Genomic DNA, 20,150 nt, shown 5'->3' on the forward strand with positions numbered 1-20,150 from the left:
AGGCCTAATGTCCATGAATAATGTTTGTGCTGAGAGCAAAGGCTTATGAATTTTGCCTGTTAACAAAGAAAAAAAAAAAGCATACTGCTAGCAAAGCACTGATGCCATGACTAATAGGGGCTTGACTTTTTTTTTTTTTCTGATGTTGCATCCTAGCTGACGGAACCCAGGCCTCAGTCATTCTTTTATTCATTAGGTCTCCATCAGACATGTACTAGGCTCCTGCACTCAGGCATTAAAATTGGTTTAGGTTGGTGATTCCTGACCCTCACTGCAGATCAGAAACACTCGAGGAAGCTGGAAACAAAATTTTTAAAAAGTCCTGGCTGGGTGGGCGCTGGTGGCTAATCCTAGCTCGTCAGGAGGCTGAGATCTGAGGATCATGGTTCAAAGCTAGTCCAGGCAGATAAATGGGAGAGACTCTTACTTCCAATTAACCACGGAAAAAGTGGAAGTGGGGGTGTGACTCAACTGGTAGCCGAGCGAAGAGTGTGAGGCCCTGAGTTCAAGCCCCAGGGCCAGCACACACACACACACACACACACACACACACACACACACACATATTTTGCATGGGGTCTGAATATGCAACCAGAGATGGGAACCACATACAGGAAAAGGCCCCCAGGGTAAGCAAAAGCCAAAAATCTTCCCAGTCACTGAGTGGCCTCTTCTCAAGGCCAGTGTCCACCTGTTCCTCCATGAGTTTCCTCAGTGTCACCACCCAGCAGGTGCTGTGTTTGTTGTCTCAGGTGGTGAGTTCTAGCCTCCAGCTGGGAATAAGTACTTGAGCAGATTGCCCTGTTAATGCAGCAGCAGCCTTTGGAGGTAAGATAATTCCTCCTCATTAGAGAGCACAGAGCTAGTTTTGATTTAGGTAGTAGGCCTGAGTCTAGGAGGATTGCTAGGCTTTTACTCATGTTTCTTTTAATCAAAGAGAGGACTCTATTTAGCCTGACTTTTATCACTGTCTAGTAAAATGATATTCCTCTTCAATGTGTCTTAGAATAACAACCTGTATGGGCCTCTAAAAGCCTCCAAGACATCACTGGCATAGCCTTATGCCTGGAACTAGGAGAGAGAGGCACAACTGAAAAATAAGAAATGAAGAAGGACATATCATAACCGACAACACTGAAAAAAGAAATAAGAGTACTCAAAACAAATTCGTTACCATCATGAAGAAACTGGAAACACAAACTAATAACAACTAATGAGATTAAGTATCCAAACATTTTCCAACCAAAAGGAAGAACCAGACATCTGCTGAAATCTATAAAAATATTTAAAGAACACCAAAGATTCTCCAAAAGTTATTTCTAAGGAGAGAAGAGAAATGACTTTCTCCAAATACATTCTATGATTTCAGTATTATCCTAATACCAAAACAGGAAGACACACCATTACCATCAAAAACGTCTACAACAGTGAGATACTACATGCCAATATCCTTACTATATCTGTAAAAAACCTTGATCAAGTGAGATTCATCTTAAAGATAGAGAAATCTCAAAATAAGAAAAAAATCAGGAACATCAACAGAATGAAAAGCTGTAGTTGTTTCAAAAAAGGTGGAACAGGCATTTGATAAAATTCAACATTCATATGTGATGAAAAGACTGTAAAAATTAGAGAAGGGACATACCTAAGTACCATGAGGGTCATTTATTATAAATCAACAGCTGACATTACAGTGAATGAGGGAAAGCTGGAAACCTTCTAAGGTTTGGAGCAGACACAAATCTCCCCTTTACTACTTTTGTTCAGCTAAAACTATAAGTTTTAGCTAGAGCCACTAGGCAAGAGACAAAAATACAGGTATTCAAAATGGAAAAGAGGGAGTTAAAATGCCCATTTGTAGATGACATGATCTTATGCTTAGAAACCCCCAAGTCCCTACGAAAAACTAGTGACTCCAACACAGCGACAGGTTTACAAAAATCAATATGCAAAAACCAGTGATGGTATTTGCTGCACTACCAGCAAATTATCCAAGTCAAAATCAAGCAATCAGGGGCTGGGGATATAGCCTAGTGGCAAGAGTGCCTGCCTCGGATACACGAGGCCCTAGGTTCAATTCCCCAGCACCACATATACAGAAAAACGGCCAGAAGCGGCGCTGTGACTCAAGTGGCAGAGTGCTAGCCTTGAGCGGGAAGAAGCCAGGGACAGTGCTCAGGCCCTGAGTCCAAGGCCCAGGACTGGCCAAAACAAAACAAAACAAAACAAAACAAAATCAAGCAATCAATCTCACAGTAACTACAAAGTAAAAGCACAAATCACACATTTAAGAATTTAACCAAATAGCAGAAATAGCTTGACAATGAATACTATAAAAAAGCTGGGTGCTGGTAGCTCACATTTGTCATCCTAGCTACTCAGGAGGCTGAAGCCTAAGGGTTGTAGTTTGAAGCCAAACTGGGCAATTAAGTGAGACTCGTATCTCTAATTGCCTATCAAAAATCTGGCAGTGGAACTGTGGCTCAAGTAGTAGAGCGCCAGCCCTGAGTGATAAAGCGAAGGAACAGTACCTAGGCCTTGAGATTAAGCCCCAGTCAACACACCAACCATTCATGCATGCATGCACATGTGTGCATAGAAAATTATAAAATATTAATGGAAGAAATTAAGAGGACACAGGAAAGGGAAGAGAGGACCCCAAGTTTATGAAAAGAATCATATTTTAAAATATCCATATTCCCCCCAAATAATTTATACTCAATGTAATCCTTATTAAAATACCTAAGACATTCTTCCCAAAATTTTTAGAAGTCCTAAAAGTTTATATGGAATAATAAACAGACAAATAAAAAAGCCAACAGACATAGCCATCACAAGCAAAAAACAGCAGCAAGAACCAGTACACTACTTGATAGTAAAGCATTCTGGAAAAAGGTAGCAATCCAAACAGCACTAGATTTGAGGACGTGCACACCATTATATTTTAAACTGAGTTCAATATCTGCAAGTATGTGACAATTAGAAAATGTAAGAAGGAAGCTTTAGGCTATTGGAATAAACAAGGATGGTGTTTTGGGAAAGTCCCAGTGAGTAAAGGAGAAGTAGATAAGGAGAATTACATGAAATCAAAATGGCTTTCCTTAACAAAGCAGATGATTAACAGAATGCAAAAGTAAACTTACAGAATGAGAGGAATGATTTGTGGTGTATGTGTCTGACTAGCAGTTGGTATCCGAAACTTGAAAACTCAAAAGCAAAAAAGAAAAGAGATTTAAAAAAACCCACAAAAGTAACAACAAAACCCACAAATTATTTGGTTAAGAAATGGGCAACAGAAGCCAGGGACTGGTAGCTCATGCTTGTATTCTTAGCGACTCAGGAGGCTAAGACCTGAGGATTGTGGTTGAACCAGCTCCTGCAGGAAAATCTGTGAGACTCTGATCTACTGAACTAGGACTGGTGCGCGTGCGCGCGCACACACACACACACACACACACACACACACACACACACCATGGGTAATGGATTGAAACTGACATTTCTCAAAAGACAACATGCCAATATCAAAAAATAGCATGAGAAAAATGGTCAATAACATTACTCATTAGAAAAATAAAAATCAAAGTCACAGTGAGCTACTACTTTATCCCATGAAAACAAAGGCTACTATCAAAAAGTCTAAAGATAGTAAGTGCAGCAAAATCCCAAAAGTTAACATGGTTTAGCTGGCATGGGAAAAGGCAACCCTTACACTCAGCTGATGAAAATGTAAATTAATACAGACATTATGGAAAACAGTACAGAGATTCATGAACAAACTAACAATAGAGCTATGGTATGATCTAGCAATCCCTGTACCAGGTAGAGATCCAAAGAGAACAAAATTAGTATGCCAAAGAGACATCTACGCTTCTGTGTCCTTTGCAGCAATATGGTCTTCCTTCCTCTTGGGCATTTCCTCCAGATACATCTATGGGGTTCCTAAGTGGAAGGCCCTAAGACCTGGTCTAAGGAAGACAAATCCCTTCTATGTGCAGGAGCTCTGGCCTGGAATGAAGGCAAAAACCTAAAAATGAGAGAGGCTCTTTTAGGTTATCTCCTTTGAATCCTTTCGTGGTTTCTCTGGCATACTGTAGCTTCCCTGGGCTTCTTCCTGCCTGTGTAGTATCTCATGGACTCTCAACTCACTGTGTATGTGACCAGCAGAAAGTAGCTTCTCAGGGCAAATCCTGAGACCCAAAGACATCTAAGTTTGCATCACCATCATGCTATTCATTTCCATTCCAACTCAGACACAGAAAACCATATAGCCAGGCATGGTAGCACCAGCCTATAATCCCAGTACTTGGGAGGCTGCAGTAGGAGGATCACATGTTTGAGGTATCAGTTACATATTGAGACTTTGTCTCAAGCAACAAGACTGCCACACTAAAAATACCAAAATAAGGTGATTTCAAATTCACAGGGAGGCATATGAAAGGCTTGTTTTGGGGGATGGGGCAACCTTGGGGCTTGAACTCAGGGCCTGGGCACTGTCTCTGAGCTTTTATGGTAAAGGCTAGCACTCTATTACTTGAACCACAGCTTAAATTCTGTGTTTCTTTTTGTGGTTATTTTGAGATAAGAATCTCACAGAGTTTCCTGCCCAGGCTGGCTTCAAACCATGACCCTCAGATCTCAGCCTCCTGAGTAGCTAGGATTACAGGCTCATGCCCCCTGTGCTTAGGGAAGTATTATTTTGAATGTAGCACTTCTGGTAGAAAAGATGCCTGGTTGAACTTTCTGGTGATTATAATTTCCTAGCTGAAATTTACACATACTTTCATTTTGAACTTTTAGACTAAGTGGTTTAACTCCTATACAACTCAGCTAAACTCAGTCATGTTGGGTGTTGGACCCAAATCACCAATTCATTTGCTTGGAATACTCAAACCAAGACCTAATTACCAAACCAAGACAGTCCTGACTACTACTGAAGTAATTTCCATTGCTGGCGATCCCGAAATGATGATGTTATCACTTATTATTTGTTGTGTTTCAGAAATTATGTTTGCTACTTCATTTAATCATTTTCAAGATACCGAGTCATTTATTAAATGAATAAAAAATTGTATTTAAATTATCTCACTACATTTCCGTACAAGATGAAGTGCAACACATTGGAAAAATTGAGTCTGTTCAACTAATGCTAACAATGAAACCAGTGGCAGTAGCCCAATAATTTTTAATTATATTTATGGGAAAAATTTCATTCAATTGTATCACTGCCACCCCTCAGCATGAGTGTTAAGAAATCTATTTCAACTTGTGGCAAAATAAGAGCCCTAAACACAGCTGCCTTCCAAGATTTGAACCCAAACATTATAAACAATTCCACCATTGAGGGTCTACTTGTATAATAAAACTGTTATATATCAACAGGTTCATGAAAAAGTGCTCAACGTTGCTTCTCATCTGGGGAATGCGAATCAAACCACAATGAGATTTTCACTGTATCCCAGAATAGCAAGCACTCATCAGGAAGTAGAGAAAAAGGAACCTGGGCACATGGCTGTTGCGAACAATGTTAGTAATGTAAATTAGTTCAGCCATTATGGAAAACTAATATGGATTTGAGCAAAAACATGAAAGCCACAACTGCTACATGACCCAGCAATCCATTGCTGGTGTAACACATCCAAAGGAAATTAGTGCATTGATGAAATCTCTGCATTCCCAGGTGTATTGTAGCACTATTCATACTGGTCAAAAATTGGAAACAACTCATGTGGCCATTGAAGGTTGAACAGGTGGAGAAAATGTAATATATGTACAGTGCAATACTGGAATACTATTCTGCCATCTAAAAGGATTGAATTCTGCCACTTGCGACCAACTGGATAAACCTAGAGGACATTATACTTAGTGAGTTAAGTCAAGCACAGAGAGACATAATCTCATTTATATAGCCTAGAAGTAAAGTCTAAAAGGTTGATCTTACCCAAGTCAAGGGTCAAAAGAGCGATTAGTAGAAAATAGGGGGACTAGAGGAGGAGGAGGAGGAGAAGGGGAAAGATTGGTTGTAAATATAAGGTAACTGACAGGAGGGAAAAGTTCTGGTGTTCTGTTGCACATTGAAGTGACACTAATGAAACTGTACATTGCCAGATAGTGAGAAGACAGTCTTTTGTATGTTTTCATTATGGAAAACAGTACAGAGGTTGCTAAAAATAAATTACAAATAGGTCTGCCAAAGGAGCGTGCTGATACATATACGAAATAAACCAACACCTTTCAATAAGCCAGCTGTACTACTGCAGCACCATTGCTCACTACCACTATACAGAAGCCAAGAAAGAAACCACCTACATGCCCATCACAGGATGGGCGCGTAAAGAAAATGTGGTACTTACGAGTCTCACCTGGGAGTCCTCTTCAGCCCAGAGAAATATTACCATTTTGAGGTCATACCTTGCTCATTACTGTGGTTTTATCATTATGAAATGAATATACACATCAATACATTACACTGGACTAAATAAACATTATTGATCAAAAATACAATGGAACCCAGCGCTGGTGGCTCATGCCTGTCATCCTAGCTACACAGGAGGCTGAGATCTGAGGATTGCTCCTTGAAGCCAGCCTGGGTAGGAAAGTCCATGAGACTTGTATCTCCAATTAACCACCAGAAAAAGCCAGAAGTGGTGCTGTGGTCCAAGCGGTAGAGTGCTGGCCTTGAGCAAAAGGAGCTCAGGGACAGTACCCAGGCCCTGAGTTCAAGTCCTGGGACTGGCAAAAAACAAACAACCTCCCCCCCAAACAACAATAAAAACAACAACAAAACCCCAAAAGCAAGCAGCTTAATTCTTGGTTACATAATGAACAATGACACTGGATTGGAATTTATACACGAAAGCCTTCATGCTGGTCAGGAGTGCCATAGTTTAAATGAAGCCCAAGGGCAGGGCCTCATCTGAAAAGACTTTTGTTCTGCTAAGAAGAGGAGAGGACACCAGAGATCTCTTTCTTCCCCTGAACAGAGTAAAGAAAGGTCACAATAAAATCTAACCCTGTCGGCTCCTTAAACGAGCCTACAAGTCATTAGAATCATGAGAAGTACCTACTGTTTAAGTCACCTGGTCAGGCTGTTAATACCCTGGAAGACGCACATTTCAATTCTTCCCCATTTTCTGTTCACTGCCCATTCATTTCACTGTTGAAGTTTCTTCCTACTCTCCTGCATCCCATCAACATCCTCTTCTCCCTCCTCCCTGTAGGGCACGGTGCTTAGGGTTCTCTGCTCTGTTGAACTTGGTTCTACTTGGAGGTTCTACTTGCTAAGGAGCGGGCTCTATTCACTGGCTTTGTCTTTGCTGTGAGAGGGAATTCAAGGTGGTTTACAAACCATGGGAAGGTGATGGCTTCAAGCAGGAGCTAAAACGCAATGGGGCATTAACTGCCTAACAGGACAGCAATGAAAATACAACAACAAGGCAGCAATAGAGTCTGGGTCTGGAATGGGTCTAGTGTGTTCTCAGCCTCTCATAAACCCATTTTACCCTCCACACATAAGAGGGCCAGGAAGCAGCCAAGTTTTTTATTGTCTTGATGATAGTTTTAGATTAAGGTTTGGAGGCCTATTAAGAATGGCCATAGGCCAAAATTGCTGCTCCCTGGGAGAACCTGGGCCGAGAGAATGTCAGGCTCGGGCAAGTACACAGGAAGGTTGTGAAGCAAAGTGTATAAAATAGAACGAACTTTACCCACAGGTGCCAGGGATGTGAGAATGGGTGACTGGAAGTCTGGGGTGCAGACGGTGGGGAGGAGAAGCCCGCACACTTGTGAATCTTATTTTGAAAGTCTGAAACTGTTTGGTGTAAGTGAACTGGACACCTCATGGGGGGAAACGGAAAGGGGGAGGAGGGCGGGGGTATGAGGGAGGAGGTAACAAACAGTACAAGTAATGTATCCAATGCCTAACATATGAAACTGTAACCTCTCTGTACATCAGTTTGATAATAAAAATTTGAAAAAAAATAATATTATAGAGATTTAAAGCAAAATAAAAAAGATTATATATATATATATATATATATATATATGAAAGTCTGAGTCTTTAATTCCTTAGGCCTTCCATGGGGCCTTTGGATTGGCACGTTTAAAGAAAACACACACGTTTTCATTGGCTGTTGGGTTTACTGTGACCCGCAGCTGCAAGGACCTGTTGGGCTTTGGTCTATGGAATGAGGAACAGACCTGGGTAGTTGAATTTGGATTAGACCAAAGGTAATGGGGGGGTCTAACTGGGTTTCAAAGGACCTATCTTGGGGTTGAAAATGAATGCCAAGAGAGCAAAAACTATGTAGCACATTTATGACTCATTCCCTCCATAAAACCTGACCTTTTAATTTTTTAAGATGATTTTTATGCATGCATACACACAGCCAAACTGAACATAGTTGAGAACCATCTCTTTGTTTTAGACTAATAGGCAAGAACCTCATTTCTTGTATTATTTGTTAGTTAATAATTTTCAGTGAAGGCTATGATATAAGAAAAAAATGGTGAGTGAAAGATGTCAGCTTGAGCTTTGGCTTTGGCAAGTGTGGAAGTTATTTTCTTGCATTCTAGGCCTTTCTTGCATTCTAGTTTTGCCTTTTGCTTTTTGGGTAGTTTAGTCTTCACAAAGAGTCTTCCCCCCCAACCCCCCCCCCCCCCCCCCATCGAGGCTGTAAAACACAAGGCTTTCACTGGAAAAAGACTACTTTTTAAAAAATTGACTGCCCCAGTATATGACCACACTGCTTAAACAAAAACACCTGTGCTGGCGTTCACAGCTCACCTGTCAGCCTGGATTTACCACAGATGGGCTTTTCACAGGGTTCCCTCACTGTAAGCCTGAGCTGCAGTTTTCGAAGCCTGGTCTCTGAGTGCATGGTACCTGAGCTGTAATCAATACAGCTTTGTGGATCCCAAGCAAGACCTTCCAAGCCAGAGCCTCTAAGAGACCCACATGTGCACGGACCCCAACAAGCCCTCTGGATGCTTCTGAGGAGCATCAGACCCTAGAGAACTGCAAGTTTATTTTGTGTGAAACCCTAAGTAAGGTAATGCATCCTGTAAGTACAGATGAATGACCAAAATCTTTAGGTCTTTTGCTTAATCCTGAAGGCCACTGTCCTGTTTTGTGTGTGTGTGTGTGTGTGTGTGTGTGTGTGTGTGTGTGTGTCCGTGCACACACATATACCATTCCGAGGTTTGAGCTCAGGGACAGTGCCCAGGCTGGCTTTGTACCATAATCCTCAGTTCTCAGCCTCTTGAGTAGCCACAATTACAGGCTTCATCTTAATCACCAGTTTATGCAATACCTGTTTGGTAACTTTCTTCACCAAGATTTAAAAGTTAGCCTATGCCTACATTTGTATATATGTAGTGTGTGTGTGTGTGTGTGTGTGTGTGTGTGTGTGTGTGTACTGCATGGTTTCCCAAACCAAAGAATTCTCTCACCTGCAGAGCAATTTTGAGATCCTTTGAATGGTAAAGAGAAACCCACAGATGAAAGTTCAAGACCCCAAAAGACTCCGAAATCCATCTTTCTTAGTGAACCACATCTTGGTAATGAATGGAATGACTTTACTCTTCAGAAGGAATTTTTGCTTCCCTCGCACACGTCTTACTGCTGAGCTCCATCTCAATCCACCCTTCCCTCTCCCTCTTTATTTTTTCACCACCCCAGCCCGCCTCATCTCTCATCTGGAACCTTGCTACAGCCTGCAGCTCTGCAGCCCAAATCATCTGTCTGTTTCCCTTCCCTGTGCTATTGCTCAAATCACATTCATGCCACGTACCCACAGCTTTTGATGTCACAACTGTCTTAAAAGGGCACCTGGCAGGAGCAGTGTGAAATATTGGACCAATAATCCAAAGACCTCTGTCTGGCTTTGCAAGATTGGTCTCAAGAAAAAAAAATAGTCGAGAAAAAATGTACAGGAAAGTGTTTGTGAGCTGTAGTGAGTGGCAGGTTGTGAGTTTGATAGTCACATGGAAAGGCTTGTGTCAAGTGTATCTTGGGAAAAAGATATACCATTTTGTAATTATGTAGACCAGTCTTTACTGTTGAGAGCTAAGTAATGGAGAAAATGGTAAGTCCAAAAACAGAGCATCTAATACCAGTAATATTCAGTGTAACTTATGAATGAAAGCTGGTCTCATCCAACTGAGAAATGAGAACCCCAGAAACACCCAAACATGCAAGATTATTAATCTACTACGGGTACCATTATAAAAAAGGATGAATCTTTCAAGTATGCATGCCAAAATCATGAATAAACATTGGAAAGGAACCTGTTCCTCGCTAGAAATGTGGATTTTTTTTAGTACACTAGCACAGTCAAAATTATAATATTCCACATCATGATATACAACAAATACCTGCTTATTCTGTTCTGCAATAGCTTTTAAATTTTACAAATGGTTCATCCAGGACTTCCAGTGGTTTGGTTTCCATCTGATTCCAAATTTCCAAAGCAGATGGATTGTGGAGCAAGACAAAACCCAGTCTGAGAAGAAGGTGGGATTTGAGATTGTGATGTCTTTCCCAGAGAGGAATGGATATATTTGTGTGCAAAGTTTCTTCTGGGCAGATCGTCACTGACATTCAATGTTTTCCTTCATCTTAAAGAAATCATGAGGGTGCCTGACCTACGTATTTTAACATGTTAATCTTTGATGACCCAAATGGAAGAGACATGCCTTAGAAAAATAAGCTAGGAAAGCTATACAGCTGTGTCTTCATGTCATAGTATTGATAGCAAACAATACACTTGAATTATAATTTTGTAATTATAATCGTAAACTCAAAGTATTATTGTGGGGCAAGGCAACTGCTTACAAAGTTTTCGATTGGGAACTTGGGAAGCCATTAAGAATAAGGGTGCTACTAACACATCTTGTCTAAAAAAAGAGAGGGAGAGTGATTAGTTGGAATTTGGAAAGAGTCTTGGAGAGAAGTCAATGTCAAGAGGTCTGGAGTCCATGGACATCGCCAGCCCCAGGGCCCTGTATGTGGGGGTGCATGGACAATGAGTGTCTGACCCTCTTTCCTTTTAGGACCTACGCTTCCTTCTTCTGCAGCTTCTGAGTATTGGAATACTTACTAGCCAACCCCAGTGGGAGACAGAGGGGGCTTCTGTAGGAATATAATCCAGACATCTCTGTCTCATGGGAAGAAGAACAATAAATGGAAGCCATTCACCACAGCCTTCCATAGTGTTTCACCTGGCACTTAGCACTAAGCCTGACACATGGCAAATGCTCTTTAAAAATGAGTCCAAGGAAAAGGGCAAATTCAGTGACCTGAACACAGTAACATACTTTGTTTTTCTCCTACTTGTTGATTATAATCATGATTATATCTTATTCTACCTTCATATAATCATACTCTTCCCTGACTTACTTTAATTAACAGAGTTATCAGCCATGAAACTATAAGCTTTATTCTCTAAGGACACATACATATCTATACACACACATATATACACACAAACACTTTGGGTGCTTCAATAGTTTCTAGCACAAAGCTATAAACACAGTAACTATGTTGGAAAGTAACTACATTGCAATCACACTAATTCAGATATTAGGACTATGCTAACCATACACATTCAAAATGGTAAACATATTCGAATAATTCCATGATGAGAAGATAGAATGATCAGTTAGCAGCCATGCTATGACACATTGTACTGGGCTGTATTAAGAAATGATAAGTTCTGCTAGCAGGGAAGAGAGTAGAGAAAGGTAGAACAGGGAAGGAGACTAAACAGCAACCATCATGCATACCTCCTGGCCCAAGAAGATCCCAGAATCAAAAGGGATTCCTGAAAGCAGGATACATCTTCTTACATCCAGTTTGTATTCCTACAGTGTGAATTCTTCCAGTGAATATTTAAAAGTGTTCTGGTTCCTGAGCATGCTCAGTAACTAGGGATAGCACGAGAGTGAGCTGGTGAGCAAAGGATGAAGTCAGATGTTTGGGGAAAGAGTTTCTTGATGACATAAAACCAAATGTATCAGTTTAAAGATTACACGCGGAATGGAAAGGAGTTTAGTCAATATTAAAATGTCCAGAAAGGAAGCAGGGTACTGGTGGATCATGCTTGTAATCTTAGGTATTCAGGAAGCTGAGATCTGGAGGATGGTGGTTTGAAGTAGAGATTAAGATTTTGACATCAAGTATAAAAAGAGAATGTAAACATGGAAACCAGGTCTCTAAGAGTGCCACCTGTTATTCCAGTTACTTGGGGGGGCGGGGAGAGGAAGGTGGATATAGGACAGAAAGAACAGAGTTCCTAGCATGCATGAAGCCCTGGGTTCGATTCCCTAGCACCACATAAACAGAAAAAGCTGAAAGTGGCCCTGTGGCTCGAGTGGTAGAGTGCTAGCCTTAAACAAGAAGAAGCTCTGGGATAGTGCCTAGGCCATGAGTTCAAGATCCAGGACTGGCAAGAAAAAAAATCCTCTTTTCCTTTTTTTGTTGTTTCCTGCTACTAAGGTTTAAACTCAGGGTATCACAGTTACCCCTCAGTTGCCTCTACCACTGAGCCATGTCTTCAGACTAGCTTTTTTCTGTTGGTTGTATGGCTTGAGCTCAGGGCCTGAATGCTGTCTCTGAGCTTTTGTGCTCAAGGCTAGCACTCTAACACTTGAGCCACAGCGCCACTTGCAGTTCTTGAGTGGTTAATTGAATATAAGAGTCTCATGAGGACTTTTCTGCCTGGGCTGGCTTTGAACTGCGATCCTCAGATCTCAGTGAGTAGTTAGGATTACAGGTGTGAGCCACCGACACCTGGCTCCAGTGCAGTTTTTTTTTTAACCAGTCATTTTGGAAATAAGATCTAGTGGACTTTTATGCATAGGCTGGTCTTGAACAGAGTTCCTCTCAATCTCAGCCTCTTGAACAACTAGGATTGCAGGTGTGAGCTATCAACAGTTAGCTAAAAGTTTTATTTTCCCTTAGGAGAGAGCTGTAACTTGGGCACAAAACATCTCTTTTCTTTGCAGAGCATTTGCGATTCAAGTTCCTCGTGCTGTAATAAAAGCTCAGATAAGGAAGCAGAATGCCATGCAGGGTGGCAGAGCAGTTAATCATTCTGTACTTCGTTTCAAATTGTGTTACCACTGAAAAACTTCTACTTAATACATTCAACTTTTAGACATTTTTCACTGTCTGCTACTACATAAAATATTCAAAGAGCTCTTAGTATACTGAAATAGCTATAAGGATAAAGACTTTTTTTCTGATGAATATTGTAATCAAGATGCAAGAAATGCACTTTTTGGTTTTTTACCACCTTCTAGCACTGTAAGTAACACATCCTTGACAAGGCAACGGTGACAAGAATAGTATAATTTTTCAAGCTAACTACCCAATTTAAACCATGCAGCCAGCTCAGGAAGGAAGAATACATAAAAACTATTACAAATATTAAAATAGTTTCTACTTGTGACACCAAAATTCTACCCTACAATTTATGTGTGTGTCTTGAGGACATAGAGAAATCTAAAGCTCTTTTCAGAATATCCACTAATCAAAATAGGTAGTAATTTGGAAAATTGTGTTTTAGAAGCAAACATTTTTCCCTCTAAGAAAAACACAGCATTAGCCGGGCACTGGTGGCTCATACCTGTAATCCTAGCTACCTAAGAAGCTGAGATCTGAGGATCACAGTTTAAAGCTAGCCTGGACAGGAAAGCCCATGAAACTCTTATCCAATTAACTACCAAAAAAGCTGTGGCTTCAAGTGGTAGAGTGCCAGCCTTGAACAAAAGAAGCTCAGGGACAGTGCCCAGGCCTGGACTTCAATCCTAGGACCAGCACAAAATTATAGACCACAATCATGCTTATGGAATGGGAATTTCCAAGTTAAGAGAGTGGGGTGTATATTTTCCTGGACACTTTCTGAACCAAGGACACTGTTGTCTTTGTTTTGTTTTTTGCCAGTCATGGGGCTTGAACTCAGGGCCTGAGCACTGTCCCTGGCTTCTTTTTGCTCAAGGCTAGCACTCTATCACTTGAGCCACAGCTCCACTTCTGGCTTTATCTATATATGTAGTGCTGAGGAATCGAACCCAGGGCTTCATGTATATGAGGTGAGCACTTTACCACTAGGCCATATTCCCAGCCCCCCACCATTCTCTTTTGACTGGCTTGTGACACAATCTTTCCTGTCTCTTGAAGCCCAAATTTCCATTCTTTTAGTACAGCTTATTTTATATCATTTTCTTATTGACTAGCTTATATTATGGTAGAGTTTCCAGGCTTCTATTTTATTCCCATTTGGAACCTGTCATTTGATTTTGCAATATTATTATGGGGGCCATTCTGTTACAGGAGGAGTCCAATCATTTTTCTAAGCCGCTAGCTTCTAAATGCTGGTAGTAGAACTACTGCTCTCAGATGGGACGGGTAGACCGTTATTCCCAGATGTGATAACTGAGACTACCACTCCAGATGTGATAGCCGGAGCACTCCAGATATTGCCAAATGCCCTCTGCGGGAGAAAATCACCCCTGTATTCATGCAACTTGCATAAATAACATTTGAGTCTTGGTTAGAGGTGATGTTCATGGGTATAAAATAAGGTAGTGCTGTAGAATTGGAGTCTGTTGCTAGAATAACGAAACATTTACTATTATAAACTCAGTTCCATTTGACTTAAGAACTGAAGAATATTTCTCCAGCCACTTTGGATTCATTTATTTTCTAGAGTGTTTGAATTAGAGAAGACATTGTTTCCCCAGTAGGATAGGTTTCATTTCAACTCTGTGGTTCATAAATTTCTAATGGGACTTGAAGAACCTTGTTTGTTTTTCTTTCCTTTCTCTCTCCTAGTTTTAGGACTAGAGAAAGACGAATCTAACTGAGCCCTACAGAAAGGTAGAAGAAAGAAGAAAGTAGGGTAAAATAGGAAAGAAGAAAGAAAACTTAGGAAAGGCAGAAAGAAACCAATCAGTAAGCAACCTACTCTATGCTTCTCTATACTTATAAATCCACTTATGGAAAAGCCAAAAACAAATTGTGTTCTTTTGAACAGAGTCAAAAGAGGTAATTTAATTAAAAGCAGTCAGCTTTTCCCTTCATATGAACTACTCTAGTTAATCTAATTCTGACAAAGAAAAAAGCAGAAATGAGAAAGGAAGAAGAAAATGTTCAAAAGAAGAAAGGAGAAGAAGAAAAGTTGAATGTCACCCATTAGTTCCACATTTCCGGTTAACAAAGTATGAGAAATAGGCACAAGGAAGTGGGGAGGGGGGAGAATTCAAGGTGTTTAGTGGTTGCATTTATTATCAAGGTACTTAAGAGCAAAAACTGTAGCTGTAGACTTACAATCGAGATTCCCATTTCTCAGCCATGGGGCCTTGGGTTTGGATTCTCTGAGAAGCAGAACCTGACATAAGCATTCAAGGAGAAAAGCATCTATTTGGGAAGACACCCAGGGAAACACTTCATAAAGGAAAGAGGAGGTGACAGAGGAAAAATTAAGGCTGCTACAAATGAATGTTATCAGGTTAGGGGGAGCTGGAGCCCCATCACATACAAATACGTGGGGAAAATGAAGGCCATTTCTCGTCCTCCTCTTCATCCTCCTTCCATACCCATTAACTGCTTGCTCTCCTCAATTATAATTCAGTCAATGGGGAAAGAAAATCCCAATATTCTGTATTAATTCAAATACAAAATCACTTAGTAGTGCTTCAGTTTAGTGTGAAAAATAGAAATACTACTTTGGTAATTCAAATGTTGCATTCTGCTTTAGTGTTCAGTTTACCTTATTGTCAGGTGGTATGTGGTACTTACTCTGTGAGGTCTGAGTGTCTATGAATTTCTTTATCAAGGCGTCAGTGGTCTGGGTATAAAGACTGAGGGCGTATCTCAGAGACTGAAGATCTGGGCTTTTCTCCAAGAAATTCTTTTTCAGGCCATTTCCTCCTGCATGGAAATATTGCTACAAAAGAATAAAAGAGTCATATAAGCAAGGGCTTTAAGAGAAACTATTGAAGGAAGGACTTTATTACTCCAATAACAAACCATCTTCCCAGTGCTAAGTCATCATCACTATCGAATCCTGGTTCACTGCAAATGAGATTTTTATAGGGGCCTAACTAAGCCTTTTCCTCACCTTCCAAACGTGTTCATTGCTATGCTATTCACCACAGCTAATTTATAGAAAAAGCCTAGATGCTCTTCAATGGACAAATGGATCAAGATATACATACAAGATATAAACAAGATAGGCATGTATGTATGTTTGTACATGTTAGTATACATATATATGCATATGTGTATACACATACACAAACACACACACATACATATATATACACAATGGAATTGTACTCATTCATCAGGAAGATTAATATTATGTCATTTGCAGGGAAATGCAGGAAATTTTGCAGGGAAAAAATTATGTTAAGTGAAATAAGTCAAGCCCAGAGACAAAGGATGCATGATTCCTCTCATGTGTGGAAGTTAGATCTGATTTATAAATATATATGTGAACATAAACAAGGTCTTATGCATGTATGCACAAACTTTGTAACTACAGTATGTTATTTGCAGGGGAAGAGCTTAATGTTGTAACTCCTTTAAACAACGAAATTAAAGTTTAACAAAATGAATACCAACAAGCTAGAACTTGTGGGAAGGTGGGGGTAAGGTGAAGAAGTAAGGTAGATGAATGGAGAGAGGAAGGGTGGGCAAATGCAGTCCTAATATTCAATGTACACGTGTGAAAATGGAACCGGGTCAATGGAGGGAATGGGTGGGGTTGGGAGAGACGTGGGAGAATGATGGAAGGGGCGACATGGTTCAAGATGTTGTCTACTCATAAATCGTTATGTTTAATTGCAATCCTCTGTACAACTACTTACGGATAGTCAGATAAATAAATAATAAATTCCAGTTAAACAAAATGGGGTTGTATGGTCAGATACAATGGTCAGAATCCTTATGGACTGATAGATGTAGATGAACAGTCATCGACTTGGCTATTCACTTCAATTCCTAAGTAATAGGTGGGATTGTTAAAGTCACCTTCTTTACAGACATCTGTTTGGAATTCTAGACCAGGTGCCCACTGCACCCTCCTAGCCAACAACCATTCTACAGGTGCAGATAGAAGGCCATCCAATACAGCAGAGCGCCCCTTGGAATCCACTGCCCCCTGACTTTGTTTCTCATAAACATGGTAAAACATGATTTTTGTTGTTGTTGTTGGTGGTGGTGGTCATGGGGATTGAACTGAGGGCCTGAGCTCTGTTCCTGAGCTTTCCTGCTCTAGTGCTCTACCACTTTGACACACAGACTCATTTTCAGTTTTCTGGTGGTTAGCTGGAGATAAGAGTCTTGTGGACTTTCCTGCTTAGGCTGGCTTTGAACCATGATCCTTAGATCTCAGCCTACTAAGTAGTTAGATTACAAGCGTGAGCCACCAGTGCTCTGCTATACAACATGATTTCTTCCAGCTATTGATACCCAACAAAGTTGAAACATTTCTGTTTCATAATAGAGCATAATAGAGAGGATATATGTTCACCAACAGTAAATATGGCCATGGAGAGGTGTTAGCATTATTTATGCTGCATTTTGCAGAAATCTTTTTGAAAGGCGGAATGTCTAGAAATAAGTATAAAATCATGAAACTTCTTTTAAGCATTTATAATGTCAAGATAATATATTTATAATAGTCTCTGATGGTTAGATAGATGATTTTTCGGACTGTCTCGATGCTAAAGCAAATAGAACACTCATTGGGAACTCTGGCTCCTCCTCATATAACAGAATATTTTGAAGCTACTTTACAAATGATTCTGATGTACTCTTTCAAATGAAGATGTGTCATTCCTTTACCTAATTCCGTAAGAGTTTCTAGGTGGAACAATTCAGTGAACTGAAAAATCCTAATTTTCTCAGTTCTCTCTTCTATTCAAAGGGAGATGTAGAAGAGATTCCCTGCATTTGTAAGCCTGAGTGAGTTTACTTCAAATAACACAACAGAGAAGGGATTCAGAGTAGAGCCTAGAGAAAGCAGACAATGAGGGCGTAACTTTAAGAGACTATAAGAACTGTAAGAAATGTGGTTGTATCTGTGTGCTGATGGCTCACATTTGTAATCCAAGCAGCTCATGAGGCTGGGATCTGAACATCAAGGTTGAAAGCCAGCCCAAACAGGCAAGTTCATGAAACTCTTATCCCTGATTAACCACCAAAAAGCCAAGGCTTTGAGTACAGAAGCTAAGAGACAGCATTCAGGCTGTGAAATCAAGCCCCAGTATTGGCAAAAAAAAAGAGATGGGGGTGGGGGAGAGGGGGAGGGAAGGAGCTCGTAGCTAGGAGATACAAGCTATGTATTTATCCCTGAATGCTTTATAATAACACGATAGGAAGACATATCTTTCTAAGGCATTTATTTGTTAGCACCCTGGGATTTGGGGAACTAATATTGAAATGAGAGCAAAAAATAAGATATGACTTTGCTTTGAGAATGCCCGAGGGTCTCCACTGAATTTTAGCTCACGATGCTCCACTGACTCCTTCCATGGCAGCCACAGACTTACGAGTCACTCCGTGAAAGCTCCTAGTAGGATATTTGGTGTACAGAAGATTGGTAAGGGTAGAAATGACGCCTTTGTCTTTTGAGTGTATTTTGTAATAGGAAATGTTACAAGAAAGAAACCCCTAAGATAGAGGGTAGCACTGTCAGGAGAGAAAACAAAGTGCATGGTGCAAAGAATAAGAGCATCCTACCCAGAGGACAAGCAGAGCGCGTGCCATAGACTTCTCATTCCAGCAGAGGAGATGATTTGCATGGCAATGCTAATGTACACTCCACTGCTTTATGGAAGTGCTTCACACAGTTTTTAGTAGGAGATGACGGCACCCAAGAGCAGTCTGATTTTCTCTCTGGCACAGGAAATCAGGAAGAAAAGGGGCTACAGTTTTTGTATAAAACTTGGTAGGCAGAGACTTCACATTCATTTTCTTTTGGTGCTGGAGGCTTGAAATCAGAACGCAGGGCCTGGGGGCTGCTCCTTAGCTTCTTTGTTCAAGATTGGTACTCTACTACTTGAGCCACAGCTCCACATTGTGTTTTGTGTTTTTTTTTTTTTTTGAGGTTAATTGGAGATAAGAGTCTCATGAACTTTCCTGCCTGGGCTGCCTTTGAATTGCAATCCTTAGATCTCAGCCTCCTGAGTAGCTAGGATTACAGGCATGGCCAACCAGCTGGCACCCAGCAAATTCACTTCAGACTTTGTGGGTGGCCCCAGAGGAACAGGAGAGCAGAAAATGTATTTGGCTGAGGCTTGTGTTTGGAGGACTTGAATTTGTGAAGCTGCTATGTAGGAGTGAATGACTTTAAGTGTGAAACAAATTCCACTATCTACAGCTCGATGAGGGTGTTGATCTCCATTCATTATAGTGAATTATATGTTGGAAGAAAATTATATGGTAGAAAGGAGTTACATGCTAGAGGAAAATTTGAAAATGTTGGGGTTTGGAAGCTTTTCAGATGTTTCTCTTGCAGGCATGGAAGTGGCTTATTGTCCACTGGTTCTACACAAAAGATGGATGCTTGGTCTTGGTATATTTCTGTAACTAAAGCACAATCTAGGGCTGCCTCATCTAGACTCTTCAGAGGCTTTATTTACACTGGTACTGATGGGCAGCAAATAATCAGCAAACTAATTTGAGATGGGTCATTTCTCCCTCTCTCCATAAAAGAATGTTTTTTTTTTTGCCAGTCCTGGACCTTGAACTCAGGGCCTGAGCACTGTCCCTGGCTTCTTTTTGCTCAAGGCTAGCACTCTACCACTTGAGCCACAGCACCACTTCTGTTTTTTTCTATATATGTGGTGCTGAGGACTCGAACCCAGGGCTTCATGTATACAAGGTAAGCACTCTACCACTAGGCCATATTTCCAGCCCCCAGAAAAGAATGTTTGAACTCTCAGCTAGAGGTGGTATCTTGGGTTTAGTGGTAGGAAAAACCCCTCACAAAAGTGTGTCTTTCAAACTGAGCCTGTTTCCTTAGGTGATCTGAAAGTTAATATTTATGAAGTTTTCTGTATAACAAGAGCTGTTTAAATTGCTTCATATGTGATAACTTATTTAATTTAAAAAATTTAAGTAAATAGTATTATTCCCA

The 20,150-nt window shown here is 40.6% G+C and overlaps 1 protein-coding gene across 1 annotated transcript in view; it reads right to left on the minus strand.

The window, feature by feature from the left end:
• Positions 1–20,150, minus strand: part of Unc13c (unc-13 homolog C) — a 280,832-nt gene that overhangs the window by 19,104 nt on the left and 241,578 nt on the right. Inside the window, exon 28 of the mRNA XM_048332735.1 lies at positions 15,803–15,950. Within this exon, the coding sequence (XP_048188692.1) occupies positions 15,803–15,950 (148 nt within the window). The remainder of the gene's footprint in view (positions 1–15,802; positions 15,951–20,150) is intronic.

The sequence above is a fragment of the Perognathus longimembris genome, chromosome 23, assembly GCF_023159225.1.
Source record: "Perognathus longimembris pacificus isolate PPM17 chromosome 23, ASM2315922v1, whole genome shotgun sequence".
In the NCBI taxonomy this organism is placed as follows: Eukaryota; Metazoa; Chordata; class Mammalia; order Rodentia; family Heteromyidae; genus Perognathus; species Perognathus longimembris.